Raw genomic sequence first — 15,418 nt, 5'->3', positions numbered from 1 at the left:
GCCCAGCCGGCGCCCTGGCCGGCGAGTGGCTTCTCGCGAGATTTCGAGCGGTTCGCGAGCCGGCGCCCGGCGGCGGCGGGTGAGGGGTAGCGGGGTGGCCGCATGCCCTCTCTGCTGCGCCTCAGGCCGGCGGCCCTTCCCTCATCCCCAAAGAGAGGAGGGCTGGAAGCGAAGGCTGGGTGGTGGCTGGTGCCGTCCGCGCCTCCCTCATCTAGAGCTCTTCAGACCCGCGAGGGTAGTCGTGGCAGTTGGGCAGGGCGCCACACACCAGCCGCTTTGAGTATATATGGCGGCAGTGCTCCCTTCTGGTATACTGGAGAGCCAGGGTAGGCATGGGCCACTTCTGACCTTTGCAGTATGGGGGGAAAATCCCGAAATCGCTTTGCCTTGGCCTGTGTACCCATTACATTTTCAGGCTACTGTACAGAGGATACCCCGTCTGAGGAAAAATCAGGACCTTGGAATAATTTTGGTTGTGGAAAACCTCTGTGGGTTATCTGGACCAGTGTGTGGTCAGAGCAGGGCAGAGAACGGTCACACGTCGGTAAAAGGTAGCATAAAAATAGGGTTAACTTTTACCAGTATATTAAATTGTGTTCGTAGACCTGGATTACACTAGATGCTGAGGTTGTAGTTTAAGTGGTTGAGTCGCCATCCCTGGAGAAGACATGTAGGTGTGGCACTTAGGGACGTGGTTTAGTGGTAGACTTGGCAGCATTAGGCGTATGGTTGGACTCGATGATCTTAAAGGACCAGGAGCACACTTTTGAAGTTAATCTACCCATCATCCTCACCGTGCTTTTCTTCACACCCTGGAGCAGTCTTGGTGTGTGCGAAGTGTATTGCTTTTGCATGAAGACCTCAAGATGCACTCGTAAGAGCTTAATGTGCTCTAGCTGTTAACGGGCATCCACTCCACAAGACCCTACTAGATCTAATCTGAAATGAAACCTCTAAAACATGTACAGTATGGGTGTTAAGACCTCCGCAATGCCTGTTCCACTTGACAGAACCGCTCTTGCTGTCCTGCCTTCCTTGTTAACATTGATGTAGCCTATCCTTGCTCAGTTCCAGTTGTAGGTGTGGCAGAATAGGCTCTTGTCTAGGAGTCACACATCCTTACCGGTGCCATCTTCATGGCTGTGCTTGCGCCACTGAGCTCAGGTTTGAGGGAACCTGCATGTATAGTGCAGCTGGTATCGCTCACCAGTAAGGCTGGATCCAGATGGTCACCTGTGTGAAGGAAGCTATTTTTGCAGGTGAACTGTTCAGTGTGTTTTCAGAGCTTCTGTCTGTTATTAGTGGGGTTCCTTTGGAACTAACAAAACTAAGTGTAATACTTTGCAAAGTATATTACGTTCTTTTGTCATCTGCTCTAGTGGTTAATATCTAATTTGTTAAAATGTATATCTTTGAGCTGCAGAGAAGTGATTGCTTATTCAGATCTGGAGGCATAATATTACTCAAGATAAAAAGAAAAACATCCTTTGCTAAAGTGAAAAAGGAAGTGTGACTATACAAAAAAGATCCACTTGGTTTTAACAATAGCAAAAAATATTATTTACATAAATATTTTCATCATTGACTACATTATGCTGAGGGGAAGTATATGTGTGTGAATGCCAATTATCTGTCTAGGTCAAAGGAAGTTGCAAGCATGTTGCAACTTAAGGAAGTTAAGATAAACCTATCGGTTATGAAATTGCTCTTACAGAAATAAATTGTTTGAAAAATAGTGTTCTGAAAGGCTATTTTCTTCAAGAGGATAGTTACATGCATCCAAATCATGAGGCTGGAGCTGTAGAAACAGTGCAGAGAGAGTCTTGTAGCAATATTTATAAGCACCTTGATGGCAAGACTACAGGTGATTATGATTATTTATAAAATTACAAGAAACTATTTACTGTTGACTCTCTTAAAGAAAGCCATTTTTTTTCCCTTCAAAGTTAAGGAATTTCTGAAGTCCTGCTAAAGATTCTTACTATAGCTTGATATACCTGGACAAAAACGTCATGTGTTTAAAACAGCTGTTTCTGTGTCTGTTTTCTATGTGTAGGAAAGTTAATATTTTATCTTTGGAAAGCTAATAGCTTGAAACAGAAGTCTCATCAAATCTTTGCCTCTCTGCTTCCATCATCCCATCTAAGACAGCAGTTCAGTATTTTCTTTCTTTTCATTATGTATAAACATGCATGTCTGCCAAAACACCTTAAAAAACTTGAGAAAGTAAATCCTCACAAAATGACATGGGCAAAATCTATTTGAACACCTAGATTTTAATGTAATGTGGTGGAAAATAGTAACTTGCCTAGTCAAAGATACAGCTGGGGAAAAAAACCAAACAACACAACAACATAAAGATGTGTTTCATTCATAGATTTTTGAAATTTAGGCAAAATTTAGTTGCCTAAACTCCAAACTATAATCTTGGGAACAGTTACTCAGATGCAGTCCTGAACTCCATCTGTGCTATCTTTTATACTTTGAAGCTCCCAACACATTTCACGTTCGACATGGAAACAGCCCATCTGTATGGGAGTGGGCAGATACGCATCTTGCCCATAGCTAAGCCCAAGGGTTACACTAGGCATGTGGAAGGGCAGAGTGGGTGAACAGCTCTAACAGAATGTGCTTCCCTGGCTAGGTAAGCGTGGGTGCCAGCTACTATGACATTCTCAATGCACATTTTTTCATAAGGTACTTTTTTCCCCTTGCAAATCCAACTTTCATCTCAGAACTTTGTTACATGTAAACCCACAGTTATTATTGCAGTGATTTATATGTTCCATCATGCTGGGTTCAGATGATCTTACAGAATTTGTATTGGAGAAAAGCAATTACAGACCACTTTTGCCCTACATGAAATAAAAAGCAGTAGGAAGAGCTAAAAAACAGGAGTTAGACAGTGTTGCCACCTTTGAGAATATTATTAATACAGATTTTTTTTATTCATATACTACAGCTGATACTGAAAAAAAATGCCAAGAACTTGTTCATAGGAGCCGTTAAGTGTCATGTTTGACCCTACTAAAATACTCTTTTGCCCAAGTTTTGAAGCTAGAAGCTCCCTCCTCTAGGTTTGCATCGTCAGTGGACACCGAAATGTTAAGGAGATTTCAGAAGAGTGAGTCAGCCACACCATTGACTGAAAATCTTAGAGACTCAGTAACCACAGAAAGTTTAAGATGGCCGTTGTTATAATGAGCTAAAGATTTAAATAGTTCCAGAAAACTGTTTTAACAAACTTAATAGCTTAACAGCTATTAAACATAAACTCTCTCCATATGGGAACATTCAATGAGGACATTCAAAATGCAGTAGTTGCTTTTTTTTAAAACTGACTCACTTGAAACAGAGTACCTTATTCACATTTTTTTCATATTTAATATTTTTTGTGCAGCAGTAGAAATACTTGTAATTCAATGCAGAAATCTTCGGCACTTTATGATATGTCTATGTCAGAATATCAGATCAATCTCTTAGCAATATTTCTGCCTGTCGTGTTTTCTTCTGTGTGTTTCTCATCCGTGGTCAACGTCACATCTCCTGGCACTTAGAGGGTTCTTATAAACGTAATGCACTGCCAATTCATTAACACAGATTTCAAACATCATTTATTATACTTGTTTCTTATTCAAAGGTGAAGATGGGTCTCTTCATTGAATGTGTAATACATTTCATATATGACAGTAACTCGTGTTTATAGCATATAGTTAGCCTTGAGTTTTGGCAGAGTAGAATCCCAATTTATGTAAGGCACTGATTTTGAGTAGGCCATACTTGATATTTTTGTCCCGTTTATAGGTGAGCACTTTCACTTGAATAGCTTTTAGCTATAAAATAGAGCACAGAATGCTTTATGTAAGCAATGGGTAGCCTCTTTTTTCCAAACAACTTACACAACTTGCTAAAGGGGTAAAAATAACGGTCAAACCTCAGAGCAGTTAAATGATAGGCCGAGACTGAGCAGTTAAAGAAAGGTGTCTGTATTATTACTCCTTTTTCTTTTCTGTAAACAATTAATGACATCCAAAGCATAGTGTGTCTTAGCTGTTACACAGGACATGAAGAGCACCCAGTTAGCGTTTCTCTGAGACACCACCCTGAACAGGATGCAAATTTCTTTGTGTATTTGCAGGGGCCAACCTAGCTCCATGCTTAAGAGACCTAATTCAGAAGCTGAGAGTGACTGGACAAAAGCACTCTCCTCTGAGGGAACACTGAGAGGTCAATTATGTTATTAGAGTGACTTGTATTGCTTCACATAAAAACATACTTAGGTGACTGCTTAGGGCAAGCAGCTAACTTTTTTCTACTGAAATTTTATAGCAGTAAACTGAAGTTACTCAACATACCTGTAAATACAAATGCAGATTTTCCACAGACTCCTCTTCCAGAACACAGGTGTTTATGGTTTCCCCTCAGACCTCAGTTACTACGTGTCTCAAAGTAACGTAAAGAACAGTATCTGGTGTCGTGAACAGACTAGCTAGTTAGAAGAATGAACACCATTTAAAAACCCATCTGTTTTAGTCTGTGGTTTGTGCTTGAAGGTCATTGGATTACTTTTAAGGGCATCACAAGCAATTTCTTGACTTTGCTATAAATTCCGTGTCTGTGCATTAGCAATATCTACTATCATTTTAAAGCAAAAGTTCTTCCCCAAATCAGGAGAGCCTTTTGCTTCAAAAATTATATAAATGGCATAACTATACTCTAACCAGCCTATTAAAAAAAAAAAAAGCCCTTTAAAGTTATTTCCACTCAATAATTTGTACGGAAGCCCTTATGAAAAAAACCAGCACAAAAGAATTCAGGCTTTGATAGCAACGGGCTGTGCTACGCTGGCACAATACAGCATGTGAAGTTGTATGGATTATGCAGTATGTTAGACTGGATTGTGACAGTGATACAGCATGGCCTTAAAGAGCTATGAATCACTGAAAAATTCCTTGCATGATGAAACAAATTTAACTTGAGAAGAGCTTTCAACTCCTACTTGCTCTCTCTCTAATATTGGAACATATTAGTATTGGAACAAGTAGGATGATCAGTTTACTTTGTGGTTTTCTAACAAAACAAGTCAAAAAATTAGCATTTTCTAAAGTGTCTTCACATGCTTGTAAAACTCTTACCTAGAAGTCACTGAATTTGATGGTGCCACTTTTGATTTAAAAACAAAATAAGCTTTAGTTTTTAAGTAGTCTTTTCATTCACGGCAGAATCTAGTTAATTTTCTGAATGCCTAACAAGAGCCTAATGTCTAACGTCTCTGCAAACCAGTATTGCTGTTACAAATCTCTGCGCAAGGATAAAGCTGTTTAGGGGGCTTGTTGAAATGAAAAGCAATTGAAATGTGCCCATGGTGCACAAGTGGCAGCCCTCAAGCCGAGTCCTACCTCTCTGGGATCATTGAGATCCCACCCAGTGCCTTTTCTGCTGTGGCCAGAAGAGAACAAAACCAGCTGTAAGGGCAGCATATCTTCAAGAAGGCAACATCTTTTCTTGGGTTGGCACACAGCCAATCTTTGAACTGCCAAGCTGCAGTTGTCTCATCCATCTTCCCTGCAAAGGTCCCAACAATACATTACATCACTGTCTGAAAGTCTGCTTGATTGAAGTAGGCATGTCACTCGCAGTACAGATTCCTGGTCTTTTCAAGTGTCAGCAGCCTCATATTAAACAGGTGGTATAGGAACAATGCAAAGATGCAGAAATGTAAGCCACCTTAAACCCGTGCCACTAAGTTGAGGCAGAATTAACTGAAAAGAGAAACCCAATGACTGTTGCACAGAGTGGGTCCCTAAGTATGTCTAATGTTACCCAGCAGAACTGTGCCAACCGAATGCATCACATTCATTGTTCACTGCCTGTGAACTTCACAAATCAAGAAGTCGTGCCAATCTGTCTGCTTCCTAGAATATGCAAAATCCATGCTAGGGCTCAATTACATACCACACTATGTCAGAAGAAGGCATTTAAATAAATTGTACATTTTGCAAAGTTTCCTTGAGTCATAATATAATTTTGTTTATAAAAAAATAGGTAATATTTTCTTCTTTAATAGCAGAAGTACTATGCAAGTTTGTCACCACTGTACTTGAAGCCAAAAGGTATCATCTTCACGTACTGCTTTTTAACAAGTTAAATTGTATAGATAGTAAAATCTTTTTGTCTCATCTGTAAAGAACATAGAAGCATGACATCAGCGAACAGCTTGCTTTTGAGACCATACTTGTTCACTGCTTTCTTTGGGCTTTAGATAGGGATCTTTTGCTGATGTCAGTGGGAGCTGGATGAGACCTCAAAGGCAGCCTACTGGATTGAAAATCTTGGGATGCGTGTCTAGTTTGCCAGTGATTCATTCTGTCACGATGAGAAAGTCACTGAAGTTCTTATCTGATCATTTGTTATTAAATAGATATATTGAAGTCAGAAGTAGAAGGGAAATTAAGTGTCCAAGACTAGCAAAGCTATTTCAATCTTTTGAGTAAATCCTAACACTAGAGGTATATGTTCAAATCAGTGCTTCCATTTCAAGTCTCAAAGTTTTGTGGATGGCCGCATGTGCATGGACGTGGCCCAGGGGAGCATCTTGGCACCTGCTTCCCGTTGAAGCTCCATTACCTTCCTATTCCAGCCCTTACATCCACATGGAGGGGCAGATTCTGCCTACATCCCTGGAAGGAAACAAGGTGTTACATAGACTTGGTGCGTATATTGCACTTGCTATCTGTAGCTGCCATCTCTCTTACAAAATGTGGAGCAGGGGCTGTGGTTACACTTTTACACAACAGCTTCAAGGTCACAGCCCTTACTCTGCTGATGAGCTTGCCCTTTCAACATCATTTAGTTTAGTGGGCAGGAAATGTAGAGGGGCGAGGGCAAAGATTTGGTGTTTGGAGGGGGGAAGGATGGGCAGCGATACCCAAAAGAGAAGGAACTGCTACCAATGGAAGGTGGACTGCCCAGGGACAGCACATATAGACAGCATGTATTCCTAGAGAAGAGAGAAGCAGCAGCAGATGGTGGTTCACTAGAAACAGATTAAAGCAGCTGGTATGGAAACAAGATGTGGCATCAAGGGTCGGTTCGAATCAGAAACAAACTGTTCCTAGCAGCGCTCTGACTTCATTGGGAAATGAGAAACCTGGGTTAATTTCCGTCCTCAGCATGAGAAGGTTCAAGCCTATGTGCCCCATTTCCCCAGAGAACAGTAACCTCCACGCTATCAAATAACCTGGAAAGAGGTGGTGGGAGAAATAGGAGGCGGTGAGATGAACTCTCTCTGCATGTGTAACGATTAATTTCCCCTCACACTGACTGTAGAAGCGTTCCTGCGCGATGAAGTGTACAAATCGCAGTGACATTACTATTGACAGAGAGTAAGTTCATTGTATGACATTTACATTAACTCACCCTTCAACTGTCCCAATAGTTAACATTCCTGGTATCTTTCAGACAGCGACTTTTTTTAGGCAGAACTGGCATTCTGTGCAGCAGAAGCTAGCAGTCAGCATAGCTGAGAGGTTACATTCTACTGGCACCCGCATTTAAAACCTGCTTTCATCTTTGAAATTCAGCCATGGGATAGGCATTTTAGAACCTCTGCGATATTTAAAATTTACATGCACAATAAATAAAATTACCTTAAAGCAGTACATTAAGCACCTCCTGAACTGCAAATATACCCGTGTCTAGTCCTAGAGCTGGGAACCGCTATTGTCATCACTCCCAACAGCAATACAGAGAGACTGTTTTGAATACTCCTCCCTTCTCTTTCCATAGGAAGATTGTCAGAAAAGACCTTTTATTGTCCAAAGCATAATTGTTTTACATATGCAAGGCACACTTTGTACAAGAGTAAAGAAATAAGAAATGCACAACAAATACTTGCAGTATGTTTCATAAACACTAAACTATATAATATTTAAAAGGGGTTGATTTAAAACCAAAAGTATTTCTGCACATGCTTAATGGCAAATATAAAAGCTGACTTCAAGTGCTGTATTTTTGAGGAATACTGAATTTTGTAGTGCAAGGAGATAAGGAACTAAGCCTGCATTTTCTTATGATACGGAGCTCTGAGATATAATCTATGGTTACTGGAAGAAAAGCGCAATCCCATTAATCAGAATTTGTAAGATTCTGTTAAAATGGTATCATATACTGAAAGCAGCAATTCTAAAGTGGAGGGAGGGCTGTTATTCACTGGAGGGCTCCAGAGGAGGCCAGTCACCAGCTTCTAGGCTCCTCTTTGCTTTCAGCTGCTCAACTCTGTAATAATTTTTTTACATGACCATTTCACAACTGCATCTGCTGCCACTGCTCTAAACTCAGCAAGGAACAGGGAATAGCGAAGCAAAGGACACAACTGCCTGTGAAAGCTTTTTTGAACAAATTATGGCCTACAGGGAAGAAGATAAGTCTCTGTGTGAAGAGCAATAACCATTTTAGAAGTAGCTTCATGTGACCGCAGTTGGTACAAGGTGAGCAATTTTTGCTATCTCTACTTTCTGATTGAGGGTAGCAACACTGGAGTTTTTACCATCTGTGGAATTTGAAATGAGAATACACAAAATAGTGTTTCAATTCCTTAGATGTCTCCTATTCTGGAAGATAAACAAATCTAGTACACTGATGTGAAAAAAAAAACCCAAAACATCAACTTTACAAAAAGAATGCTACTTTTATTTTCAAATGCTGTAAAAAGCCTCATATAAATTTTTATAATGCTTCTATGTAACTTTCCCAACCACAACTAATGAAACAGTCTAGGAAAAATATAGCAGTTGCCATTTCGACTCCAAGAACAAGCTGCTGTAATATATCAACATTAAAAGGACAAGGTACAGTATGTTACAACGCTTGTAATTGCTCATATTATTGAAAAAGTGAGAGCACTTCCTAAGCATTAGAGTATAACCGGGCTAAACTGCAGTATTCCCTACTTGCTGTTGCAGACGAGGAAAGTCACCTCTTCAGAAGTAGCCGACAACACCCTTTGTACTGCTTATGCCCATTTGTCTTAGTAGTGTGGAGAGCTGTCAGCAAGCCCCTTTGCACTTAGGTGAATTCACCCATGTCAGATGTTATTATTCCATACTGTATCCAACGGCTCAGGTGTTTAACAATTGACCTATAAAAATAACACTTATATAACTCTCCAGCAAGGCAAATTTAACAGTGCAAATGCAGTATCAACAATATTTGATTTCTGAATGCTGGCAATTTTTTGCGTCCTTTTGCACATGAGACAACCTCTGCTGATGTCCTGTGCCTAAGGCCACTCACTCACGCTGATTGGAGATGGAACAAAGTGCAAAAGCTCAGCTGTGTTTCCCAATCCAAGCTTCGTCCCCAGTTCCAGGGTATTCAGATCCAGAATTTGGATTCAGGCTCACCACTTCCATCTATGCACTCAAGTTTTCCTGCTGGAATAGGTTAACTTCCCAGCAAACCTCTGATAACAATTTGCATGCACAATTCCACATTTTAACAAAAGTTAACAAAACGTACTCCCAGAAAATAAATTTTCACGTGGTTGCAATCATCAAGCCATTTCAGGATCTTTGGTACTCCAAGAATAAGAAAAATAAATGGCACAGTGACAAACATTGCCAAAGGAAAAAACACAACCATCCAAAGGAATATGACAAAAATAACAAAACAAAAGATATGTTGCACTTCCATTTTTTGAAAACCAGTGTAAATTAACCTTCTGTTCTCTTTAATCCATTACAGTGTCACAGTTTCACCTTTAAAAAAAATTCTATCATCCTAAAAGCAGTAGTTAATATTTTGTTTAACGTGTCTTACTGATTAAAATAATGTTATGTTTAAAAAAAAAAAATAATAATCAACTACCACAATACAGAAGTTTATGCTAAATAGGCTGCAGACTACTTCCCTATGGATACAACTCCTATGTGAGCATTGATATGATTAATCATCCGGAATTTTTTGAGTATTATCTTTAGTGTTACAAATATAAGGGTTGAGCTTTTTCCCAAGTTTGTAAACCAGTGAGTATGTACAGACATAGTTGTTTAATAGATAGCTTTAAATTAAGTGTGTATTTATCTCCCCTCCCCCAAACCCCACAGGAAAAAAAAAAATCACCAGTTATTACTGAACATTTGCAGTTTCCATAAAACTTATCTTGTCTTAGCAAGTTCAAGCAAAGACTTCTTTTTATATTACGCAAATAGGGTAACTGTGCTCTTTTGAAATGTGTTGTTCGCAGGAATTTCATTTCTGGTGCACACAGTGCCCCAGGAATGAGATTAGAAATTAAAACTAATAAAAATTTCTCTTTTGAATAGTAGTGTCCTTTGAGGCCAAGTTTACATCTTGGATCTTTTCTGCCCAAGCTTCTCTGTCTTGGTAGAATAGATTGAATGCCTTAGAAAAGGAATTTCCTCTCCTGAGAAGCCTTAGAAGCTGTTAGGGCACTGGCAGAACGAAGTCTGAAAGTGTAAACTGTTTCTGGACAGTCTTTGCATGGATACAAGTTGAGCTTCGCTACATTGACAAGACTAGGAACAACAATGGAGAATTTCTGAGGGATCTTGCCCCAACAGCAGTAAAGGGGTGTTAATTAGTGTAAGGTTTGGGAAGGAAAACTGGGAGATCAGTGAACTGTTCTCACGTAAGTCCAGCATTTAGGCAAAAGTTTAGCTTAGCCATGTTCTGATGTTAACACTGTATAAATTGAATGGGCCCTAAAGCACTGGCTACTACTCTGTGATAACCTGAAGAGCAAAATTTCTTGTAGAAATGTAGTATAAATAACAGATATTAGATGCTTGAAGGGAGACAAAATACTGGAGGAAAGATATCACTGGGTAGGATAACAAGGAACCTAGCAGCTGTTGGATTGAGGAAGACTACAGTATGTCAGTAAGCCGCTGATGCACAGAAATCTTGCTGGTAAATGGGTCTTTTATGCAGCAGCTGAACACCTCAGTATGTTTTTGAAGCGTACGAATAATTCAGAACAGCTGATACCACGGTTCCTAGCAGCGATAAATATTTCTGCAACGGCTTTATAAATAGTCACTTACATTTTGCTGCAAAAGCCAGTCTAATGGGATCTTTCCTACTGTATGCCAAAACATCCTGTGCTTCACTCCAATGGGTGTTGCGGAGGCTTTAGAGTGCCTTTCACTTGCGTTCAGAGGAGGAAGACAGCAACAGGGACTGTGCTCGTTCAGTTTCTGGGGGGTTTTTCATTGCTGTAAATCTCTTTTGTAACCATAAAAAGACCAAAGATCTCTACTGTATTCTGACAGATTCAAAGTACTGCAGTTAATATGCAGAGATATAGATAAATTTGCAGAAATATGCAGTTAATATGCAAAGATATAAGTTTGCCAGCAACCAGATAATTGCAAACTGAGGAGTGCAGTTCAGTCCTGAACTGCTGCTGGGTTGAGAAGCGAAACCATACCCTGCATATGGAGGGATTTCAGCTTCAGTTTCCTCGACTTCGGAGGAGACCCATCTCTGCTGTCAGTGTGTCACCATCCTGCAGACTGGGGAGAATAGCATTTAGATGCCGTGCCCAATTCAGTCATGATTGTGCTTCCTGGAAACTGGGCTGCAGGCTCAGCTGAAACTTTGTAATCCCATGGTCCGTGTCAGATAGAGATACTAGAAGAAGATGCAGGCCACAGGACAGTCTGATTCTAGTGAGGCGCTCCATTTCCTCTGGCTTTGCAGAGGCTGCTACGGCGTATTCTGGAAAGAAAAGGCTAGAGCAGGAGCAGCAATTTGATGACTTCTAGAATACGTTTTGCACAGACAAAAAAGGCTATTTGAGTTATGAGTAGCAAAAAGATGATCAGCCTTCCAGCAGAAGCAGGAACACAGTCCTGGAAACTGCCATCTCTTCAGAAGTTGGTATCAGAGAGCTTCCCTTCTGTTAAAAATCTATATGATTTTTATCAAGATTCCTTTTTTCTTCTGAAGTTGCCAACAGGCACCATCATCTTAAACAGTAACGCCCATTAACTATCATTTCAGGCAGAAATACCACTAAAGAGATCACAGAGACTGTTTCACCACCACACACAGTGGGAAAAAGGAAGAAAGAGAAGAAGGGATGACTGGCTGATAAAGCCCTCCAGTGGGGAAGAGGGAGAGTAGGCAGTGTACAATTAGGCCAACAGGACACTGCTATTTAAAATAATCCAATGTTGCCACACTCGTGGGGTATCTGCAGACCGCAACTGGAACACCCTTGAGCAACCGCTCAGAGAATTTTGCAAAATGTGGGCAATGGTTTTTTTATACTGCATATCTAAAACCTACCAGGTAAGCAGAATAATAACAGTGCTGCATAAAATGATATGTTTTACTCCTGGGTGGATTAGATGGTTTACAGTACAAACACAGCCACAGTACAGAGAGGCATAATTAACCGTTATACACACATAGGCAGTGCAGTTACAAAGGGATGTACGTTCCTTTTATTCCAGTACCTTCGTCTAATAAAGTTAACAAAAATATTCAAATATTAAAAAAAAAAGCCAGCTGGCACTGCCAACTAATTCCTGTAGTAGTCTTAGAAATCCTAATCCTGTAGAATTTCCTTGTGAAATTGATGCGCACCAGAGTCAATGTATTGATAACTAATGCCAAGCGGGTCTGGTGATGCAGCTACCTGAGGTTTGTATTTTTATTTTGTGGGTTTGTTTTTTGTTTCACAACTTCCCGGCTTTCATGTAGGAAGGGATTGAGCCACGCTGCGTGAGCCCTTCAAACCTCTTGTAGGTATAATTGAGGAAAACCCAGTCTTTGGATTTGTAGTCAGGTTCTGTTGTGTTTGGCACTAGAATTTAGAAACAAAAGTAAAAACAAAACAAAAAAAACACAATTAGAAACAGCACTGCTTCTGAGAGGACTTTACACAGAGCACTGACATAAACAGCCCTGAACTCTTATTTCCTTGAAGAAATCTTGTTTTTAATCAGGTCATTTGCTTTTTGTCAATGGTCTGAGAAGAGTTATAATTTCAGCATATATCTCTGAAGCAGAAAAAGGTTTTTGTTATTTTGTTTTGCTTTTTGTTTTTTGTTTTTGTTTTTTTTTTTTCTCAGTATGTCCACACAACGTAACAGGCTCCCATACCTTGATGGCAACCCCTAACACACCCACAGGATATACAATTACAAAACCCGTAACACTTAGGATGCCCCAAGCACAACAAATGCATGTATACATATCATGTTCTCCTCACCACAACCAGGAGAAAGAGATACATCCAAGTTCTCCCAAGAGAACTACACACATCACGCACATATTAGTCTCCTAGGACTTCCTCCCTGCTTATAGCTTCAGCAAGGCTTGTACCGCCTCCTTTTATGTTATAAACAGCCCACACGGCTGGCATGCTGCACACAGGCATTCACTGCAATGGGCTTCTACATTTAGCTTTCTGGTTGCCGCTTTGAGAGTTCTATAACAATATATTCAACTCAAGATGCCAAACGCAGATATCAGTTTGTATTTAGGTATCTAGATGTACAGTAACATTTTCAGTGGGTCCAAGATACCAAATGTACTGGTATTATCCAAATAAGGACTTAAAGAATTTAACTTAGGCCCTGGAGATTGATTGCTTTTGCATTAAAAGGCCAAACTTCCTTGCCATTAAATAAAAGCCATTTCAGAAAAAAAACTCCGCCTTTTGATAATTCTTATTGGTTGTTAGCACATCTACACTTATCTGTCATCAATTAATTATTGTTCTATATCTGTCTATCTTTAAGCCATTAGTAATTAATTGAAAACAGTGGGAGCTGGGAGATTTTGGCATGTCAGAGAACCAAGACTTACATATAAAAATTTCCTACTACTTGCCAATAGGAATTAAAAATTATAAAAAAAAAAGCCTACAGTGATTTGCAGAGCTACTCAGGTTCATATAGCACTATGATAAATATTCATCTGTCTGAAAATTTTTGCACAAATACGTGAACATTTACGTTTGGCATGAAACGCAGAAGTCATTAAAAATCAAAAGCAAATCACTGCATAATGTTTTAGCAGAATTTGGTTAGACAGACTGTACGGTAGAAAACTGCACTGTTTTCTGTGCTCACTATATATGCAAATGATTTTTGCTAATAGATTTAACTGTAAAAATCTGTGGGCTTTTCTTTTTTTCTTCAAAGTTACACAGAAGTAGAAGCCATGAGAGATCATAGGCTTAATTTATATTTTAAAAAAGTCTCTAGATCAAGTCTGTATGTTACCCTTGATTATGGTACCAGAAAAATGAATATAAACCAACAACACGAAAAGCATCCGTGAAGTATTCTGGCACATCATAGATAAAAACTTGGAATTTACAATGGCAGTCTCACCTGGCTGTAAAATATCAGATTCAGGAAATTCATCAAAGTTGGAAGTATCATCAATACTTTTGATTTCTATAGGGATTGCTGCTGGTCTTTCCCTGCAAATAGAAATAAGTGCCAGAAAAGCAAATGCTAGGAAAAGATACAAAGTTTTGTTTAACTTAGCTTTTTACAGTTACAACATCCCTATAATTTAAAGCACAAAGTTTCCACTGAATCCACCAGAGATGTATCTGACTCACCTGTTTACTGACATTATGGGGAGATTTATTGGTTTCCTATCTAGCATTAGTATCTTCTTGGCAAGCTTGGGGAATATATAGTTTTCCCATTAACTGAAACAGCATTCCACACTTATCTGCCATGTAGCTATTGATATGATCTTTGTTGTCACTGTGAACCACTGTGGTTATTCTTCATTTCATAAACCCAGCCTACCCAGCTGAGCAGGATTTTACTTGCATCTGAAGCCATCAGATGCGTTGCTTTGCAATTCCATCCCTCATCAGCCTGGACCTCATCCAAATACCTGACACACAGCCACCAGTATCTCTCATCCAAGATGAGTTGGTTCTGACATGTTACTGCTTTATTAGCTCAATAATTAGGCAGCCCTTTAAGAAGTTTTAAGGTGGTTTCCAAGTTGCTTAAGTGATCTGTCCCATGAAAGCATTCAAACACAGCACTATGGGAAAGTCATTAATTCACACCTGTAAACTTATTACAGTTGTACTTACTACAATTACAATTAAATCCACGTCTGGGTGGAACAGGGAAACCATTTTGCCAGGCTGCCAAATGTGGCATGAACAGATGGGTCACTGCTCTTGCTGCTTATTAAAGTCTCCCACACCGAAACGATAAGTTAAATGAGGCTTTCTGCACCAGAGGAAACGACAAGTACAAGAGCTGGACAATCACACTACCACAGTATGAATTTTCACATACAAAACTGCAGTATTACTGAAAGAACCGACTACCTCAAACAGTAGCCATCATTTGAACTGAAAGTACCTGTGGTCCCACCAAAGTCTACTCTAAAGGTGTAACCA

The 15,418-nt window shown here is 39.7% G+C and overlaps 1 protein-coding gene across 4 annotated transcripts in view; it reads right to left on the bottom strand.

The window, feature by feature from the left end:
* Positions 1-8,669: 8,669 nt before the first annotated feature.
* The window catches only part of STK38L (serine/threonine kinase 38 like), a 59,271-nt gene continuing 52,522 nt past the window's right edge, over positions 8,670-15,418 (bottom strand). For all 4 annotated transcript variants that reach the window (XM_074587606.1, XM_074587622.1, XM_074587613.1 and 1 more), the window contains exons 13-14: positions 14,373-14,464; positions 8,670-12,835 (exon numbers count right to left, since the gene is read on the bottom strand). In XM_074587606.1, the coding sequence (XP_074443707.1) occupies positions 12,708-12,835; positions 14,373-14,464 (220 nt within the window). In that variant the 3' untranslated portion in view covers positions 8,670-12,707. The remainder of the gene's footprint in view (positions 12,836-14,372; positions 14,465-15,418) is intronic.

This window comes from Larus michahellis, chromosome 1 (genome assembly GCF_964199755.1).
Source record: "Larus michahellis chromosome 1, bLarMic1.1, whole genome shotgun sequence".
NCBI classification, from domain to species: domain Eukaryota; kingdom Metazoa; phylum Chordata; class Aves; order Charadriiformes; family Laridae; genus Larus; species Larus michahellis.
The sequence above is the reverse complement of the archived record's forward strand: the minus strand, read 5'-3'. Positions and strand labels throughout refer to the sequence as shown.